We start from the raw sequence: 19642 nt of genomic DNA, 5'->3' as shown, positions 1-19642 counted from the left end.
GTGACAGCGCTTCTGGGGGAAGTGGAGGAGCCGAGGCAAGGGCATGGCGTCAGCAGGACGCGCCTTTATTTTGGTGACTCACGGCCCACAACGTGGTGAATCCCCATTCCCCACCCTGCAAGCCCTTGGTCCGGAGGTGCCTGGTGGCCGTGGCTGCTCAGCCATCCCACGCGGGGACACCGGTGCGGCGGGGTGCCAACGGCCCCGATTCGGAGGCAGGCGGCGAGTCACTGGCCCGTGCCTGGGCAAAGACGCGGTTACGGGCGCTGAAGAGGATTCCGCGGCCATGGCTTCTGGGGGCGTAGGGCCCTTGGTGGTGATGGCGGTGGTGACGCGAGCAGAAGGGGGCCCTGAAGGCCTCCTGGAAGCCCCGTCGGAAGTTCTCGTTGAAGTAGCCATAGATAATGGGGTTGGCGCTGCTGTTGAAGAAGGCCAACCAGTGGGCGAAGGGGAAGATGTAGACGGCGACCAGGTGGAGCTGGCCCTCGCTCAACTGCCCATAGTCCATGAGCAGCATCAGTGTCCAGAGGGGCAGCCAGGAGAGGGTGAAGAAGAGGGCAATGCTGATGAGCATGTTGATGACCTTGGCCTTCCTCCGGGAGACCTTCCTCCCCTCCGGCTCCCCTTGGCCACGGTCGGGTGCTGCCGACTTGAAGAGCTTGAAGGCGATGCGGGCGTACATGATGATGATGAGGGCAAGAGGGGCCACGTAGATGTGGGAGAAGAGGACGGTGGTGTAGATCCTCCTCATCCCCGTCTCAGGCCAGGCCTCCCAACAGGAGTAGAGGGGATAGGAGTTGTTGTAGGTGTCCACCATGAAGTGGTGCTCCTCCCTGGTGACAGTCAGGGTGATGGCGGCAGGACACATGATGAGCAGAGCCAGCACCCAGATGATAGCAATGGTCACCAGGGCTTTCCTCAGCGTCAGCTTCTGCCGGAAGGGGTGGACAATGCAGCGAAACCTGCAGGAGGGCAGATGGTGGTTGCTTTGGGCACCTGGTGGGACGTTCCTGGGAAGGAGGGTGGCCAGGACCCAGGGGTGGGAAGGGACGGTAAGGTGGGTTGCTCTTTACGTATGGCTTTTGGTGGCAGAGATAGCTTGGGATCTCTCCAGCTTTGGTGTTCTCAGCCCAAGGTGGGGAAGGACACCTTGCTGGGATGCCCTGTGGACTGCTTTGTGGTCCTCCTGGAGTGCTGGGACACACTCCTGACATCCCCATGAGCATTCCCGTGATGGAAACCACATGAACATGCTGGGGGGCGGCTTGGTCCTCATGTCCCCACATCCCTGCACCGACGTACCTCTCCACGGCGATGGCCACCAGCGTGAAAACGGAGGCAGAGACGGACATGCCCTGCACCAGGCCGCTCATTTTGCACATGGTGTTGTCAAAGGGCCAACCTGTGAGGGGACACCGTGGAGGCTGTAGGTGCCTTTGCCTTGGCTGGGTCCATCAGCAGCTCCCTCTAGATGTCCCCATCCACCATGTCGTTGCTGGGGGATGCTAAATCCTGCTCCTAAGGGGGGGGTGCTGCATTTTTGGCTCATACAGAGATGGCCTTCAGCAGCACAGACGCTTGGGGAAAAAACCCCAAAATTGGTAAAAAAGATGCATGTTACACTTAGAAACTCAAGGAGCATGGTGGTTGTCATTTCTCCAACCCTTACGTAGGGCTTGAGCTGTTATCACGGGGACCGACCTTGGGATCCTCAATCAGGAGGGCTTTCGTCTTGTTTCTTGACCCCAATGCTAAGGCGTTGGCAATAAATAAATTGCGCCCCGTGATAAATAAATACAGACTCTGCCCCGCGCCCTAGCTACCGCCGCGGCTAAACGCCGCCAAACGAGCCAACGTCACCTTTTGTCTTTGGAAAGGTCAATGGGCAGAGCTGAGCCAGCACGAGAGAAGATCGATGCAAGAAGAAAATGGTTTTTTCCGGTGTTGCTTGATGGAGAATGGGCAAACTTTAAATAAATAAGTGAATGCAGCTTTAAGGTCATACTTATTTTGCCAAAAATGTTCAAAACCTCAAATAAAAAAAAAAAAAAAAAAAGGACTTTTCCTCACTAAAATAGTAGCTCTAAATGAAACGATACCTTTCATCAGGTGTGGTTGAGTGGCCACCACCTCCCCTCTTCATCCTCAGCAAAAAAATCACCCATGGGGTGGCCTTATGTGGGGGGAGGGCAGAAGGCGGGTGATGTTCCCCACCACTTTCTCTCCCTCCCTTGTGTCTCACCCCTCCACTGCCCCGCTCACCTGTGATGAGGTTGTCCACCAAGGTGGTGGGCATGCAGAAGATGCCCACCAGCAGGTCGCTGATGGCCAGGTTGAGGATGAACATGTTGGTGACCGTCCGCATCTGGCGGTTTTTCACCACGATGAAGCACACCAGGATGTTGCCGATCATGCACATGAGGAAGATGAAGGTGTAGGCCAGGATGAACATGGCTGCCACTGGGGAGGAGTGCTGGTAGTACGCCGAGAAGGTGTAGTTCTCCCTCAGGAGGTGGCTCTTGCTTGCGGTGGAGTTGGGCCAACTGCCGTTGGAAGGGCCTGGGGAAGGGAAGGCAGGAGAACGAAGCTCAGAGAGGATAAAGCGATTATTCCTTTCATTTTTTAACGCCCTCGGAGGTGGGTTTTCATATTTATACCAGTGCCCAGCCCGGCCGTGTCCTGCTGGGACCATCTCGATGCCCCAACAAGCCTCCTCCTCCTTGGGTTACGCAGCCCAAGGTACTCCAGCACCTCGGCTGAATTAATATTTTATATCATTATTATTTTATACCAGTATTTTGATGAGGAATTAAAGCAGCCCAGAAAACATCTTGTTCTCATGGGACTTTTTTTTTTTTTTCCTTAGGGGTGATACAAGGAAGAAGAATCCATATCCCGACACCGATTTAAGAGGGGGAGCAGTTCTGCGCAGCACCCACCCTCCGATTTCCCCAGCTTTGTGCAGGCAGGGACGCGGGAGGATGCCGGGTGCAGGCAGGAGCTGCCTGCAGCGGTGACGGGACTTACTCTGGGCAAACCCAGGCTGGAATTTTAAGGCAGGAAGAAAAAAAAAAAAAAAAAGGTCTATTTTTGCTTTAAGGCTCAGCCTAATTGCCTGCAAGTCAGCTCCGCTCTGCAAAAGCACCGCAAAGCTGCTGCATGGTGGGCGGCCGTCTCATTCTCATCCCCCCGTCCCTGTGCCGGCGCTCAGCTCGCCAGCCAAGGTGCTTTTCCCGGTGGCCAGGACCACTGGCTTCCCCGAGGCTCCGGCCCGCAGGGAGGCCCTGCCCGGCCTCTGTACCCCTTGCCCGGGGTGCAGGATTTGGCCAACGCGTTTCCAGCCGGCCTTGAGGAACGCACCGGGGTGAGGGGGGGGGTTTGCAGGCACGGGAGAAGGAGGGAGCAGGCAAGGGCTGCTGGGGCAAGATGCTCCGAGCGGTTGGCATCAGGTGCAGCCGCACAAATTGGCTTCGTTAAGCAGAGGTGGTAGCAAAAACTGTAATGAGATTGCCCGAAATCTGCAATATTAAGCCCAAAACTTTACTGGACTTTGTCTCTTTGGGTTGCGCTGTCTTGCAGCGTTAGCAGGAGGTGGGTATCCTACGGATGAGGCATCACGGGCGGTTTCAAAAGCGAGGGGGGAAGATGAGGATAAGGGGCTGCCGAGCGCCCGGGTCGGTGCCGGATGGATGGAGGTGTCCTCCGTTCCGCGCTGACATCTCGGACGCGGTGACGAGGGGATGGGGGGGGGACTGGCCGGGGGGTGATGGGCCACCTGCCTCCCTGGGGGAAAGCACCTCAGGGAAAGGCCGGGCTGATGGAAGGAGGGGGGGGCTGGACATCTTTTTGGGGGATAAAATAAAATAAATCAGGTCTTGGTACTCACCTCCGCCTCCCCGACCCGGCTCCGGGGGCTGCATGGCCGGCATGCGAGCGGGGGGGGGATGTCTGCCGCCGGGGGAGGGGGAAGGTGGTCCCCGTCCCTCCCCCGGTGCCGAGCCCGGTGCCGGTCCCGCGGTGCCGCCGCGCCGGTTGCGGCTGTTCGCCGGGGCTGCAGCGGAGAGAGGGTGGGCGGCGGGGGAACAGCCTCCCATCGCCATGGATACCGGGGTACCCGCACGCACCCCCCACCGCGGAGGCGGGGGGTGGGCAGTCCACGGAGCCGGTTTGCTCGCTGGGGAGGGTCGGGTCCGCCGTGCCACCCCCCAGACCCCCACGCTGATGGCACTTGGTGTCCCCCCCTCCCCTCCAGCTAACGGGGGAGGGGTTGGGAAACACGCGGGGAGCCCCAAAATGAGCCCCCCTCCCCTCCATCCTCCACCCCACATAAACCACCCGCGTGGTGGGGGAGGCAGCACGGTCCTTAGGGATGCCGGTCCTGGCCCGAAGCTGCTTCGCTCCAGCTCCTCCATCGTCGCCAACACCAGTAACCCCCCTCTTACCGTGGTCTCCTACCCAAGTTTAGCTTTGGCAAGGCCAGGAGTCAAACATTCCCAGGATTAACCGTTCCCGGCTGCCCCCAGCATTGGGAAGCGTCTGTTCCTTAAAAGCATGAAGGAGCAAACGCAGGAGGTATTTAAACAGGGCATTTTGAGATAACGCCTGCAATTTCCCCCCCCAAGTTTTTTTGCAGGCCCCCAGCTGCTAAGGCACCCCAGCGTGCCCGGCAGTGGCCTCCCCGCCACCAAGAAGCCGCCCTCCCCGGGCCATATCCTGAGCCCCACAGCTTAAGGAGAAGACAACTGGTAATTCAAATTTAATGTACAAAAAGCCACGTAACAGGAAAACATTTAATCAGGCACTCAGCACACCGCCATGTCGGCAGTTCCAGGGGGAACCCTTATGCCACACGGATGTCCCCCACCCTCCCGGCTGCTCCCCATCGTCGACCAGGCAGGAGAGATGCAGCCAAACATCCAACTCCCCCAATTTTACCCAAAACCTCACACGGCACATGCATCCCGTCTCCTCTACCTGCCCAAAACACAAAGCGAGAGATTCCCCGGCTCGGGAGCTGGCGGAGCCATCCCTTTGCAGAAGAGCCCCCGCTGCTTGCTTTTTCTTAAGGGGAAAAAAAAAATAAAAAATAAGAGGGACTGGCTGCCTTGCTGCAGATTTGGGACAGAAACAGCGACGTAGCAGGGACCGACCAAAGCCAAACCATTCTCGCAGGCAGTCGCCCCACGGGAGAGCTCGCCCGGCTCCGCGCGGGCACCCCGAGACCCTCTCAGGCTTCGGGACCGGGCTCCTCCGGTGACAGCAGCAGGTCGAAGGGGACGAGGGGCCGGACCAAAAGCCGCACGTCGGGGCCGACGGGGTTCGCCCGCAGGTTGAGGCTCCGCAGCGATGCCATGGAGGCCAGCTTCTCCACCGGCACCTCTGCAAAAGGGAGCACCGAGGTGAGCATCCGTCCCGGCGTCGGCTGCCGGGGAGCGCGGAGCAGCAGAGGGGACGAAAGGCACGGCGAGATGGGCGCACCGGAGCAAACCCTGCTCCCCGTGGTCTCCAGGCTTTTATCAAACCAGAAACTTAATAAAATACAAAATTACATGGCTACTCAAGCAAATGTCTCAGCAAGGCGCAAACACTACGATATTAAACATGAACGCTGCCCTCTCCCAGTCCTAAAAAAAAAAAACCCAAACCTTGCTGGGGTGCTAAACTGGTATTCAAAGACTTATTGCCTTATTTTATCCCCAGCCTTGCAATGCCCAGGAGCCCTCACCAGGCTGACGGGAGAGCACGTGCTCTTTGCCCTTGTTGGACAGGCTGCAAAATGGCTCTCGGCCATCGCCAGGCACCCTCCTATTTTGCAATTTCCATGAATGTGGGTGTTTTCTTTTAGAAAGGGTTTCTAAAGGCAATCCTTTTTACATTAAAAAAATGTAAGGGTCTCTAAATGGTCCCAGTGCAAATCCACTGAGAGCAGAGGAACAAGACCAATATGACAACCTAACCATTAAGATCATTAAAAAATGATACATTTAGCTTTTTGTTATAAATCACAATATTTTAGGCTTGAAAAACCCACCTGCCTGAGTCAACTAAGAACAGTTTCCTTTTAATTTGGCCACCAAAATGACGAGAGCCTTTTATATCCCCAGCTCTGATTTCTCCTGCCAATACCTGGAGCAGAATGGCAGTGGTGGTGTTATAGCTGGGCGGGTGATTATACAGTTTTTAAACCATTAAACTTATTTTATGCTGGGGAAAAAAAAAAAAAAGACTCAAACACCTTGATGGCTTTTTGCCCCCCCTTCTTTCCTCCAGAGAGAAGTGCTATTTTCTGTAATGTACATATTTCTTAGCAGCGCATCTCTCATCAGGCTGAGCTTCACACGGATTGTTTTATAACTCTTCTTTACAGCAGATTTGTTCACCGCCACTCCCCCATATCATTTTGCTTTTTTTTTTTGCCCCCTTGATGCACAAAATATTTTTTTTTTATTAGATCTTCCTGTTTAGTGATCTCCTAAGGTTACTCAGAGCGATAAACTCCCACTTTCCTTAAATTTAGGGAATTAAAAAAAGTATTTTAGGGAACAAGCCATGCCCAGGGTGGGAACAGCCCAGCTCAGGAGCTTAATTCGAGGTAAGGAGCGGTGACTCATGCCCCGGCATGAAGCGACAAGCAGGGCACGCGCTGCAGCCTATAGCTATACGGCCGTGCCGTGGGAACCACGCGCTCCCCTATAAGCAGCCCAAAGCATCGCTTGCCGGCTCCCCAGTGGATGAGGCACTCACGTTGCATCCTGAATTATTCATGCTGGATTCGCCAGTATAAGCGGAAAAAAAAAAAAGGAGGGGGGGGAAATAAAGGCTTGTTCATAATTAAAGCAAAAAATAATTTTCTCAGATCAGACTATGATAACGAGCGAGTGAAAAACCTAGCTCCTTCGGAGGAAAGGGCTGCCGAGGCGTCGGAGGAGATGGGTACGAAATGGGTGCTGGGCAGCTGGGTGACGAACGCTGGCAGCCACGTACAGCTACAAACCGAAGGCAGAAGGACCCCGCTCAGCTCGGCAGAGCCGTTTCCTGGTCACGTTTTAGCGTTACCCACATCCTTCGGTGGCCACCGACTCCTGCCAGCCTCCTCCAAACCTGCTGATGGAAACCCACTCGCTGGCTCCTCTGCGGCTGTTAACAAAGATGCCTTTGCCGTGGCGTTATCCCAAATTAAGAGGGGCTCTGATGCTCACGAGGACAAAATTAGCCACAGTTGCCCCCAGCAGCAACCTGCCCAGCCTTGCTAGTGGTCTCGTGCTGTCTCAACATCTTCTGCGTTAAGGCATTAATCAAGGAATAAGGGAAACAGCAGCTGAAGCTTCAGGCTCCAAAAACCCCCATGGACTTGGGAGCTGAAAATGCTAATTTGATACCCCTCTAATTAGCAGGGAGAGAGTTAAAAGCACTGACATTAATATATACATAATTATACTCCCAAGTTAAGAGCTGATGGAGAGGAAAAGGGCAGTTCGTGGCACTAAACGCCTCATTTCAGAGCCCCCAGACTGCAGGCAGGCATTAATTTCTCCTCTTTTGCTCCTCTTTTCCTTTAGCTGGAAAACATTACCTACCATCTCTAGTTCACTACGCCTCAGTAGGCGACTCGGTTCTCTTTCAGCCGGAGGTTTGCAGCCCTGCTACCAGCTCCTTCAGCATCCCTGAGAGGACAGGCAGGACCAGCAACGGCACGTGGCTGTAGCCCCCCCCAAAAAAACCCCAGACCAACTGGAAATAAAGCCCCAACACTCCATCTCCCACCCATAATCTATAAGACATCTTTCTCTCACCCACCAGACTTTTATGGGGAGCAGGGTCCTCAACTCGTTATTGGGCTAAGTGGTGCAACCTGCCTCCCAAATTATAAAAGGCAGCAAAATGCAGGTTTTGTTGTTTGTTTTTTTTTTTTAATTCCTGGGGTAGCTCCTTCCCCTGCTGAGCTGGCTGGGGGTGTGCCGGCACTGCTCTGCTGCTGGAGAACAGCACCTGGATGGACTTTTAGATACTTTCAGATACCTCAAGGGTTTTTTTCTAAGGATGTGCTAGCTGCTGCTCACGAGACCCTGCTGCTAGCTGTAGTAGGTGAGTTGTACCTGCACGTAGTGGGGGAAAAGAGAAGATGCCATCTCCTATAGCCTGGTCCAAGATCTCCTGGAGTAAAATCAATGTAGAGGGCTCAAATCCTACTTGGCTGTTAAGGACAATCAAAATTTATGCTAGTTAAATTCAAGCTAATGGGCTCTCCTTAATTCTCCTTCTCTTGTTGTGCCAGGCTAGCGTGGGAGGAAAAGGGATACATAAATGCAAGCTGATAAGTAACATATAAAACTGTAGTAGCATATAAAAATGCATATCTGTATATATATAAATGCGAATTCATACGCAGATAATTAGCACCGAGGCTCATCCCACAGCCTGGCCGCAAGGTCCCAGTGTGCGGTGCCTGTGGAGAGCAGGGAGCTTGGTCCTGGTCCCAGCTCAGGGCTGAGCAACCTCGGTCCTCAGGGCACTCCAGGAGGTTTCCCCGTGGTCCCAGAAGGTGAAAGTGGGAATGAGCTGCTTTTCCTTGGGTGGGAAGGACTTGAGCTGCTGGCGTGCTTGGGGTGCCCGGGAGGTGCTGGGGAAGGTACTCAGCAGGGATGCAATCACCCAAGCGTTTGCTTCCTTGGCAAAAATTGGCCGCAGCACCCCTGGCTTTCTACTCTCTACCTCTTCCTTTCCTAGAAAACACAGAAAATAAGCTAACCTTACCTATTTCTGCAGCCAGGCAGCAGCGTGCTCATTTCCAAGACATGTCCCTGATGCATTTTTAGCTTGAAATTGTTAATTTCTACCCTGTCATAGCTCTTTTTTTTCCTGAGTCTGATAACTGCATCCGAGGGCAGCCTGGCAGGAGGTGACCGAGCCCGGCACCTGGGTTTTCTACCTGCCTTCTCCCCCAGGATTAATCCAGGTGGGTGCAACCCTCCATGCATCCTTTCCTCCCTGCATTTAAGCAGGGAGGGGGGAAAAAAAAAGGCAACAAAAAAAAGCTGTATTCCCTTTCCGGCAGCAGCCTGCTTGCACAAAACTTGAAGGAAATACAAAGTTTGGAGACCTCAGCTCTTGCATCAGGTCTGATTGAAGTTGGCCAATTAAGCTCGAAAAGTGATGGAGGGAGCTAAGAGCGAGACCAGATTCTCTGGAAGGTGGGAGAGGGGGGAAAAAAAAAGGGGGTGAGGAAAAAAACCATGTCTTTTGCTGGTTCTTATGGAAGGAGCATTTAATATCTTGTGTTTCTACAGGCATGGCCAGGGAGCAGCTGATGCTGTTAATAAAACTTGCATTGCAGGGAGCAGCTTTCCCAGCAGCAGCTGAAGCCACCCCAGATAAAACAGCAAAATTGAGCGGACTCGATATTTTGCCTCCCCAGGGATCCGTGTGGGATGCTCCAGCCTGGGCTCTTTGAAAGCTCGCTCCTAAATAAATCCCCTTTTATCTACGTGCAAGAGCTGCCCCTTTTACCCAGCTTTCAGGGACTCCAAAGGTTTCAGCTTTGCACATGAAAGATTTTCCTCTGACTGCAGAGTCAGGGGACGAGCGGCTCTTACCATTCCTTTAATTTCACTTTTTTTTTTAGGTGACTTTGTTGTAGCTCCTATTTGCTCTGGGAAATGTTCAGGTATGCTTCTGCCCTTCCTTTCCCTGGCAGCAAACAGCCCAGCATCCTTGGGGCCGGGTTCTGCAGTCAGGTCTATTTTTTTTTTTTATTAAATCTGGTGATTTTTTTTTTGAGTCTCAGCTGCAGCCGCCTTTGAAAGCCACATCCCAGGGCGGTGAACGGGGCTTGATTCCCCCTACGCCTGCAACAGCTTCATCCCAGGAGGCAGCGGCGAGCGTTAGCAAAACCAAGCGGCTAACGAGGCTTTGTCCCTTCAGCATCTCCCCTGCACCCGTGTGCCCTTCTCCCTGCCAAATTAATCTTCGTTTTACTTCTGGGTTATTAAACCATCCCTCGCCCTGGCCGTATCCGCAGGGGGATGGTGGACCACGAGCGAAGCTTCGAGCCAGCATCCTTCCCTGCCCAGGGACGTGCATCATCGGCGTCGCCGCCGGGAGGTCCAGCTGCCCCGGGGCGGGGGGTGATGCTCATCCTTCCTTCCAGCGGAGGGGGGGGGGAAGGTCCTTCTCACCTGTGATCTCATTTTCTTCCAGGTCAATGGACTCCAGGGTGGCAACGGCGGCCAGGGGTTCGGGGAAACGCCGAAATCTGTTGCGGGAGAGGTTGATGGCCCGGAGGTGCAGCAGGGAGGTGACCTCCTCGGGCAGGCGGTGCAGGTAGTTGCCTGCCAGGTTGAGCTCTGCCGTTTGGGGGAGAAGGGCGGAAAAGATGGGAAAAATAATTAATGCATAGCTTAATTTGCAGCCTCTGTCTCTCACGGGCTGCTGGGTCCCCTCCTCTGAAAATGGGATATTTTATTTTTTTTTTGCTCATCTCCACGGTTTGCCGTCGTACTTTTGCCTGCTGCGAACCCCGCTTTTAGGAGCGATATGTTTCTTGGCTTCCTCAGGCTTTCCTAACGAAACCCGTGCGGCATTTTGCAAGCAGGGGCTGTAGAAATAAGCAATATTTCTTAGTGAAGTCAGTGCGATTCCCCCCCCGGATGGCCGTTTGTCGTGGCTTAAAGCTAGTTTCCACCTTCACGTGCCTGAACCCCTTCGGAGGTATAAACAGGGTGGTGGAAGGAATGTATTGATAAGCAAAAAAATATCTATTTGACAGAATTTAACTCCCTGTGATGCTTTTGCTTGCTCAGAAGTGAAGTCCTGCGGGGCTGGGAACAGCCCTCCTTGCGTGCAAGGCCATTAGCCATGGGGACGGGCACCCCAAATCCCTCTGTCCCGGTGCCCTTCTCCAGTGACACAGGGCTTTCTGCTCTATAAATACGCACGCAGGCTGCCCTGCCCCTGCCAGTATCAGGTATTTATAGGTCCTGCCTCATTCAGGCTGTGTGACCCCTGCTGAGGCCTGGCACATTCATCACCCGAGTGATTTGTTCACTAGTGGATTGAAATCCTTGCTGGGAAGTGAAACACCCACACACACACCCCTCCTTGGGGCTCACCATGCTGTCTAGAAAATGAAAATTGATTTCCTTTGCTCAGTGTGTTTCTTTTCTCCAGCCTGGGGGAGTTATCACAGATGATGCTCCGGCTCCAGCACACCCCGGGAAGCCTCCCCAGACGCCCACCGCGGCAGCGCTCGTGCAGTACGTTGTATGAGCAAAACATCAGCTTTGAAAAGCTGCCGGAGCCCCGGGTGCCGCCGCAGGCAGGCAAAGCCCCGGCGTAGTCCCCAGGGTTCAAACCCGCGGCGCGGGATGCTCTGGATGCTTGCAGGACCGTGTTTTTTAGCGGATTAGCTTCTGGCTGCTTCCGCTGGGCTCCGCAGGGATGCGTCCCCGTGGCAGCGGCCGTGCGTTGATGACCGTCCCCATCTCCTGCAGCGAGTGGAGAGCGAGCAACTCTCACCGACGTCCCGTGACGGGGACTAATTAGCCAGCAGCAAGCCAGCATGCCTTCTGCAACCTGAAATGCCCCGTCTCTGCCGTGCACCGTGATGCCCAGCCTGCCTTTCTTGTTCTCCTTCATCCCCAGGCCCATCCTTGGAGGGAGCTGGAGCGTGAGTGACCCCCCCGCAGCGGCTGGAAGGTGTCAGGGTGTGAGTTTGGGAGGGTGGGTGAGAACAAAACCAGTGCCCTCTTCCTGCAAGGGGCAGAAAGTTTGAAGAAAAATTTTTTTTTTTTTTGGGGGGGGGGGTGTCTGAGCCTCGTGCTTGGAATGAGGTGGGAGTGCGGAGGAGGAAAACTTGCGGTGGGGAAACTCCCTGGTGCTGTGCCCCCTCTGCAGCAACCCCGGGGGGGTCTTTGCTGTGTCCCCGGGGTTTGGAAGGGGCTGTTGCGAAGCAGCGGGGCTGTCCCTTACCTCTCAGCTGGCTGAAGGTGGTGACGAATCTGCTGGTGAGGGACTTCAGCTCGTTGTTTGCCAGGGAGATGCGGTGGATGCCCTCGGTGACGCTCCTCATGGCTTTGTAGATGCCGACGGGGAAGGTCATCAGCTTGCAGTTGGCCAGATCTGCCCCCGGGGGAGACCCAGGCACCTTACAACGCACCCCGGCCGGCATGGAGCGACGCTTTCCGTCTTGTTTTCCACCCCTTAACGCTCAAGTTGCTGCCACCCGTGGGTGCTGTTAACGTCGCCTGCTGTTGCAGGAATCTTTGCAGTCACCTCCGGGAGCGCCCACAGTTTGTTCCCGTCAGCAATGCTACGGCTGTCCTACCTCGAGTGCGTTCAACCCTCAATCCCATCGCAAACAAGTCTGCGCTGCGATGACCTTTTGGAAAGCCTCAGCCAGCCTCTCCGTGTCTAATAACTTCACAGCTTCAGTAATCCCCCTCCCCGCTGTCCCTCGCCCCCCGGGGACGGCTGAGCAGCGCGGGGATGCCTCCTCCACTGCTGACCAGGATGGGGATGGAGCACGGCTTTCCCTGGCTGGATTTCGCACGGGGAGGGGTGCTTGCCAGCGGGGAAAGGAGCCGTCTGCACTTCTCACCTCTTGGCACGTTTGTTTTGCGCCGAGTTGTTTGTTTTCCCTCCCGGGACATGCTGGGGGATGGAAATCCTGTATCCCAGCCTTGGGATGCTCAGCCTGGGCTCTGCCGCCTGCTCCCTCCCCAAAGCCACGGTGGGGGCTGCGCGAGCTCCGTCCTCCCCCCCCCCCCCCCCCGCTTATCGCCTCGCTCCGGAGGACAGCGAGAGGCTGAGTGACGGAGCTCTGGCTCGCAGCGTACGCTGGTTTATACCCCAGGGCTGGGAACCCAGCGTGAATAAAAATGAGCGGCTTTCATCTCCCTCTTTTGATGAACTGCGCGCGGTGCTCTGATGTTAGCTGGGAACGGGGCGATTGCAGGAAAAACCCACAAATCTGACAAGGGTGACGTGGGGAGACGTCTGGCTCCTGCCATCGTTTGCAAAGGGGGATTTTAATCCCTGGGACGTGTCCCGGGGGATTACGTGTCATTGCTGGGAGCCCATGCAAGCTTTAGGAGGGTGAGGAGCCTTTCCCTTCCCGGGGGGAGCGGGAGCCTTGGGTGCAGCACCCGGAGGAGGGGCTGACAGCATTTTTTTGGATCGTGGCAGCAAAAAATAGAGCCCTGCTCCTGGATACCCTATCCCTTTCCGGGCCCCAAGCGGGAGCGGAGCCGGAGCACGGGGCTTACCAAGGGAATCCGTTTTGTTCTCCACCGTGTCGTTCACCTTCCTGGCCACGCGGGCCACCGCCTCGCCCATCCTCTTCTGCATGCGGGCGGCCGGTCCCGCCGGGGACGCGCTTTGGCCGGGGAGATCCACGGCTGGAGGGAGAAACCGGCTGCCCTGGCCGCTCGGGAGAGGGATGCTAAAAATAACCGGCGGGATCAGTGTTCCCAGGGGAGGGAGGGAGGCTGTGCTTGGGCTGGCATGGCCCTTGGGGTATGGGATTTACCAGCTTTTTAGGTTGGTACATTTGGGATATGGGGATAGGTCTGCTCTCCTGGTTTGGGATATGGGGGTGCATCCCCTTTCCTGGTGATCCGGGGCTGGTGTGGCCCTCAGGACACAGGATTCCCAGCTTTCTGGGTTAGTACTTTGGGACATGGGGATGCGCCCCCTTTACTGGTGATCTGGGGATGGTGTAGCCCTTGGGGCGTGGGTTTCCCAACTTTTTAGGTCGGTACGTTTGGGATATGGGGATGAGTCCCCTTTCCTGGTGATATCGATCAGCTCGGGCTCACCCAAAATAAAACAGGAGGCAGAGGAGCCTCGGACGCGACAAGCCGCCTTGTACAGGGATGGGGGGAAGGCATGCCGGCGGAAGACGCTACACCCCCAAAAACGCTCTTCCCACGCCGGGAGTCGAACCCGGGCCGCCTGGGTGAAAGCCAGGAATCCTCACCGCTAGACCACGTGGGAGGGCGCGGGCAGCGGCTCCCACCCCCGCGCCTGCCCCCTGCCGGCGGAGCCCGGAACGCGGTTGCGCGGCGGCGGCGGCGGCGGCAGCGGAGGAACGGCGGGAGGAGGCGGGGGGGGACGGGGGGACGGGAAGGGAGGGGAAGGGCAGCGGGGGGGCGGTGCCCGCTCCGCGCCGCCTCCGCGGGGACAATAGCGCGGGGCCATGTCGTCCGCCGGCGGCCGCCAGCCCAGCCAGAGCCGGGCCATCCCCACCCGCACCGTGGCCCTGAGCGACGCGGCGCAGCTCCCCCCGGACTATTGCACCACCCCCGGCGGGACCCTCTTCTCCACCACCCCGGGAGGTAAGTCACCGGCTGTACGGGGCCTGCGGGGCGGCGGCCGCGGGGCCGCGCCGGGGGAGAGCTCCCGCCGCCCGCCCGCCTCTCTAAACGCCGCCTATCGCGCGCATATCGCACCTATCGCGCCTATATCGCGGCCGTATATCGTCTCTGTGTGTGTGTGTGTGTATATCTCTCTCTCGCCTGCCGCTGGTTGGCCTTAAAGCAAGCGCTTTCGGCAGGGTTTATTATTTTTCCGGGGTCTAACGGGGGGTGCCGGCGGGGGCGGGAGCTGGTCCCCGCAGCGGGACGCGGGCACCGGGGGCGGGGGGGGGGGGGGGGGGGGGGTCGGTGACACAGGGCTGGGGAGGGAGGGGGGGGTCCTGCCCCGTCCCGCTTTGACACCCCACGGTCGGAGCATCCCTCGTCCCCGGCCAAGGGGAGAGGGACGCGGGGGACGTTTCGGGGTGCCGCATCCGTCCGCATCCCCGGGATGCGTTCCCACCCCTGCCATGAGTTTGCCAGGCCTCTGCGCCGGGACGGCGGCGAGGGACCCGGGGGCAGCTGGTCCCCAGGTGCCGCCGGGGGTGTTTATCCAGTGCCGAATTATCGCCCGCTGCGCCCAGATAAGAGCGGGCAGAGTGGCGGCGCGCACCCCCCCTGCCCTCCCGCCTGTCCCCGGCCTGCGGCGGAGGTCCTTGGCCATGGCACCCGTCCTGCCGGGAGACTCCTTCGGCAAACAACCGCTGCCGGGCCGGATCGCCCCCCCCTTCCCCAATCCTCCTCTCATCCCCCCACCCCCCCCCAGGCACCCGGATCATCTACGACCGCAAGTTTCTGCTGGACCGCCGCAACTCCCCCATGGCGCAGACCCCGCCTTGTCACCTCCCCAATATTCCCGGCGTCACCAGCCCCGGCTCGGCCGGCGAGGAGCCCAAAGCGGACACCAACAGCCTGAACCACCAGGAGGGGAAGCCATCCATGGGTAAGGGACCCCCCAGGGACGGGGGGGGGGGGAATTTGGGGTGGGGGGTGAGCACCCTCCCCCTAACGCTTCTCTCCTTGCCTCTCGCCAGGGGACGACGCTCAGTTCGAGATGGATATCTGAGCGGGAACCACGGAGAGGCAGCAACTCCCCAGCCCTGCGCACACCCCATTCGGCTTAGCAGGATCCGTCCCGGCGAGGAGGAGGCGGCAGCGGTCCCCGCCGGCGTCCCCCTCCCCGCCCGCCTCCCCCCTCCTCTTTCCGGGGAGCGCGGCTCCGGCTTCTCCCCCTTTGCGGGTGACCGGTCCCAGCATGTGCCGCACGGAGCATCTCTTCCGGATCCGGCCCTATCCCTCTTCCTCCGCCCGCCGACAGCCTGATCTCCACCGGGCTTCTTTTTAAAACATCCCTTTGCCTCTTCCGCCGCCTCGTGCTCCCCCCCCCCCAAAAAAAACCCCTCCCGTTACCCCAAACCTCCCGTTGCCGGCAGCTTGGCGGTCCGGAGCTGCGTCACCCCTTTTGCCCCTTCTCCCAGAAAATTCAGGCAGCTTCTCGGGAGGAAGGGGAAAGCGTTGCTCCTAGAACCAGCACCCGCTTGCACCCCGGGGGGCCGGGTTGGTTTATTTTTTCGGTTCCCCCGGGACCTGCTGCCATTCGGTGGAGGACAACGCTGGCAGCCCGTTCCCTTCGGTGCTCCGGGCGCCCACGTCTCTCTCCTACCCGGATTTCTTCCGTCTCAGCCCTTTGACCGGGGGCTGCGTCCCCGACCCACCAGCCAGGACTCAGAACGACGTAGCCATATGTTACAAAAAAAAAACCCAACACCTCCTTGCTTTTATTTTTTTGGTACTAAAAAGGGGCACTTTACCGGCAACGCTTCTTTTTTTCAGGCTGAGGACGAGCGCCTCTGGGAAAGTGCTTTCTAGTGCTTGCTTTTTTTTTTGGTTTTTTTTTTTTTTTAAACCCCCCCCTTTAAAATGTGAATAATACAGGAGCGAAATCCCTCGGCGCCGTCGGATGTCTCGGGAGCAGCCGGGTACCCGGCGGAGGGAGATGCGGGCTGAGATGCTGACGGGATGCGATGCTGCGGCCGGGAGCATCACGGCTGCACCCGGGGCGCTCCGGTCACAGGGTGCCGGCATCGGTGCTGGCCTCCGCTTGCTTTTCGTGCCGGGGTCGTGCTGCCATGGTTAAAGGGTTTCGGTGTTAAACTCCCCGCCGGCCCGGCGCGTCGTGGCCATCCTGCCTGTGCCCGGCATCTTGAAACCCCCTGGGGATGGCATTTATTTTTTTCCTCCTCTCTCGGTGCGACTCTCGCCTTGAAGAGCGGCGTTCGGTGAGGGCGCGCGTGGCGGGGGGACGCCGCGGCGGTGCCGTGCCGTGTCCCCCGAGCCCACAACCCCCCCCCACTTATTTTTATTTTTTTTTTACTACCTGTTGGGAGCCGTCGGCAGCTTTGCAACCTTCTCAAGTGCCATTTTATCAGCCCCCACCTGAGTGCCTGCTCGATCCATCCTCCCTCCCTCGCCGGGGTGTCGTCCCCCCTCCCCGCTCCCCGGTATCCAGCCCCGGGGACCCATCGCCTGCCGGGGCGGTGGCTCCGCGTGCCGGGGACGGGGTGCTCCCCGTGCCGGTATCCGTGCTGTAGGCGTTGTGCACTTTCCGTCCGGTAATTTATTTCTCTAGGTGTGTTTGGCGTGGGTCGGCGCGGTGGCTGGTGGCAAGCTCCCATCTTCCAGCTGCTTTTCTTGGGGGGGGGGGGGCGGGGGGACGGCAAGGGCTGACACTCGTTATTTGGGGGGGGGGAAGCGAGAAAAAACCCCACAAAACCAGCCCAACCCGCCAAGGGAAGGGGATGTCTCTCCCATCTTTTCCCTTGCACGGGTAGCGCGCGGTGGGACGCGACGTGCACACGTAGCCGGCCGTCGTAGGCGCACGAGTGAGTGAGTGCGTGCAAGTAGAAATATGTATATGCGTGTGGGTGGGTGGTGATAAGACACACACAAATATATATATTATATATAAATAAATATATTTTCCTTAAAAGCGAAGATCCTAGGAGGTCTGTTAGGCCCTCGGATCGAGGGAGCGGCAGGGGCGGAGGGCGAGGACGTCCTTTGAGGAGCGGGGACGGCCACTGCAGATGCAGGGACCCGGCGCCCTCGGCACAGCGACTCGTTTCGGGAAATCTGCTCGCCAAGCCAAAAAAAGAAAAAAAAAAAAAAAAAAAGAAAATATCCGAGGACAACTTAACTTACGGACAGGAGCCGGAGGGAAACCACTTTTTTTGGGTTTTTTTTTTTCTTTTTTTTTTTTAAAATGTCCCCTTCCCCGACCTCTTTTCGTCTCCGTTCCCCATCCCAGTGGCTTTCTCCCGGTTCTCTTTTATAACCGGGCTCGGGGCTGAAGAGCAGGGAGGGAGTGCCTGGCCTCGCCGGGGCAGCTCCTCTGCTAGTCAGGGTATAGAGTTGGGTTTTGGTTTGGTTTTTGGGTTTGGTTTTTTTTTTTTTTTTACTGTCTCTTCAAGCAGGTGTTTGGGAGGAGAAAAGCTCTCGCCAGTGGTTGCTGTTACAGTGAGATCAATAAAGATCTTGGTTCTATTAAATCGAGGTGTTGGAGGTTTCTTCCGAGCGGGACTCGGGGTGCAGAGGGGGATTTTCCCTTCCCTTCGGAGCAAACGCCGCCTGGGCTTCGCCCTCTTCGCGGGTAAACCCTCCTTTATATTTTAGTAGGGTGGGTTGTTTGGGTTTTTTTTTTTTTTTTTCCCCTAAAATTCTTGAGGTGAGTTGCTTTCCAAATTTCCAATTTGGAAAAAAGAGGAGCCGGGCCAAGGACAGGAAATCGGGAGCGAGCCCCCGGCCTCTTGCCGGGCATAACTCAGTGTTACAAAGAGCAGGGGAGGCTCAAATCCAGAACCAACAGCCAAGGGTTAAGGAAGGACTCGATGGCAAAATTTCCCATACAGAAAAAATTTAAAAAAAAAATATCTGATTTTACCATAGAAAGTTCTCCCACGTACAAAATCGCTGCAAATTGGTCATTTATCCTGCACCACCGGGTGTGAAAACCTATATAGACCTGGACATCGAACTAGAGAGGGGTTAAAAGTCCCACTTGGGATATCTCTGACCCGGGCTCCGAACGTGCAAATAAACCCCCGAACTTAAGCTCAGCTTAAATTGCAACCCCCCCCCCCCCCAGCGATTTCGCACGTTGCTGCTAAATGCATTTTTGCACCAACCCGGGGGTACCCCCCACCCCGTGACCCCTTCCAGCCCATGCCGAAAGGACCGTATATTTGAGTTTTCAGCCAAGGCAGCCTGTTCTTACACCGTCTGTACGGGGGGGGTCTGAGCAGCGAAAGCCTTTCCCCCCCCCCCGGTTAGGGAGGGTGCTGTGGGGTGGGTGGGAGCGCGGTGTCCTCTCTTTCTCCGGCTGCAGCAGCCGGATCCCAGGAGCCTCCAATTTTTGTGGGTGTCTCAGCAAAACACCGTCACCCCGAGCCGTGACACCCCGGAAAGCGCATCGCGTCGGGATGCAGGCTCCGCGTGTGAAATACCGCAGCGGCGCGGCGCATTCCCAAACCGCCTGCGCCTACTCGGGGTCCCGCGGGTGAAGCCGGGAGGACGACACCAAGGGTGCCCCTGACCTGGGTTTGGAGGGGTGGGGGGCCCTTTGCGCACCCCGGCATGGCCGTGCCGTGCCATCCCGTGGATGCGGGCGCACGTTGTAGCACCAGCAGCGCCTCCGCTTCACTGGGAGCCCCGGCGAGGGCCGTCACATCGCGCCGTTACCCGGGTTATTATTAAATTGTGATGATTCGATGATTTTTATTGCTCTGCTCTTGCTTCTTGCGCTCCTTTCCAGCCTGATCCTGAGTTAAAAAAAAATGGGACGTAGGAGGGAGGGGGTGGAGAAGGCAGCGAGGAAACCCCCTCCTTCAGTGCACCGCTGCGTGTTGTACGGCTGCTCCCTCCTGCAGTTTCTCCCCAAATTCTGGTTCTCCGAGTTGTTTCTTACCTGCGGTCTCTATTAAGGGGTGCTTAAAGCCTGTCGAGGCAAAAAAAAAAAAAAAAAAAAAAAAAAAATCCAGAGGAAAGCTGTGTTGCTTGGAAACAGGCAGCAAGGCTTTTTTTTAAAAAAAAAAAACAAAAAACAAACCAAGACATTTTTCCTTCCGCCGCTGAACGGGAGCGGTGGCTCGTGGGTTGCTCTTTTTCAATTCTGAAGCGTTAGCGAATTTTGAAGCGTGTGTAATGGAGGAGAGGAGCAAGATGAATAAAATGCCGATGAGGCATTTGGGAGCTCCCCTCTTCCGGGTTTGGCTTTGCCCCGTGCGATGCCAAGC

At 56.9% G+C, this 19642-nt stretch overlaps 3 protein-coding genes, 1 long non-coding RNA gene and 1 other non-coding gene across 5 annotated transcripts; 2 read left to right on the top strand and 3 right to left on the bottom strand.

The window, feature by feature from the left end:
* Window positions 1-2: 2 nt before the first annotated feature.
* Window positions 3-1990, top strand: LOC142602512 (uncharacterized). Its single transcript, XR_012836255.1, has 2 exons — window positions 3-95; window positions 1130-1990. It is a non-coding gene; the product is annotated as an uncharacterized LOC142602512 (long non-coding RNA).
* On the bottom strand, window positions 53-4028 carry NPFFR1 (neuropeptide FF receptor 1). The gene is made up of 4 exons (XM_075757541.1): window positions 3887-4028; window positions 2263-2559; window positions 1303-1402; window positions 53-962 (listed from the first exon to the last, which is right to left on the bottom strand). Exons 1-4 carry the CDS (start codon window positions 3927-3929, stop codon window positions 158-160), a joined length of 1245 nt encoding a protein of 414 aa, XP_075613656.1. The 5' UTR covers window positions 3930-4028; the 3' UTR covers window positions 53-157.
* Window positions 4029-4734: 706 nt separating this feature from the next.
* LRRC20 (leucine rich repeat containing 20) lies at window positions 4735-13422 on the bottom strand. The gene is made up of 4 exons (XM_075757539.1): window positions 13263-13422; window positions 11968-12117; window positions 10176-10343; window positions 4735-5379 (listed from the first exon to the last, which is right to left on the bottom strand). Exons 1-4 carry the CDS (start codon window positions 13342-13344, stop codon window positions 5228-5230), a joined length of 552 nt encoding a protein of 183 aa, XP_075613654.1. The 5' UTR covers window positions 13345-13422; the 3' UTR covers window positions 4735-5227.
* A 498-nt stretch (window positions 13423-13920) lies between these two features.
* Window positions 13921-13992, bottom strand: TRNAE-UUC (transfer RNA glutamic acid (anticodon UUC)). Its single transcript has one exon. It is a non-coding gene; the product is annotated as a tRNA-Glu (tRNA).
* A 156-nt stretch (window positions 13993-14148) lies between these two features.
* Window positions 14149-15736, top strand: EIF4EBP2 (eukaryotic translation initiation factor 4E binding protein 2). The gene is made up of 3 exons (XM_075758958.1): window positions 14149-14333; window positions 15118-15294; window positions 15386-15736. The coding sequence occupies exons 1-3, from the start codon at window positions 14195-14197 to the stop codon at window positions 15415-15417; spliced, it is 348 nt and encodes a 115-aa protein (XP_075615073.1). The 5' UTR covers window positions 14149-14194; the 3' UTR covers window positions 15418-15736.
* The last annotated feature ends 3906 nt before the right edge of the window (window positions 15737-19642 follow it).

The sequence above is a fragment of the Balearica regulorum genome, chromosome 7, assembly GCF_011004875.1.
Source record: "Balearica regulorum gibbericeps isolate bBalReg1 chromosome 7, bBalReg1.pri, whole genome shotgun sequence".
Taxonomy (NCBI): domain Eukaryota; kingdom Metazoa; phylum Chordata; class Aves; order Gruiformes; family Gruidae; genus Balearica; species Balearica regulorum.
This window is presented reverse-complemented; position numbering and strand designations above follow the sequence as displayed.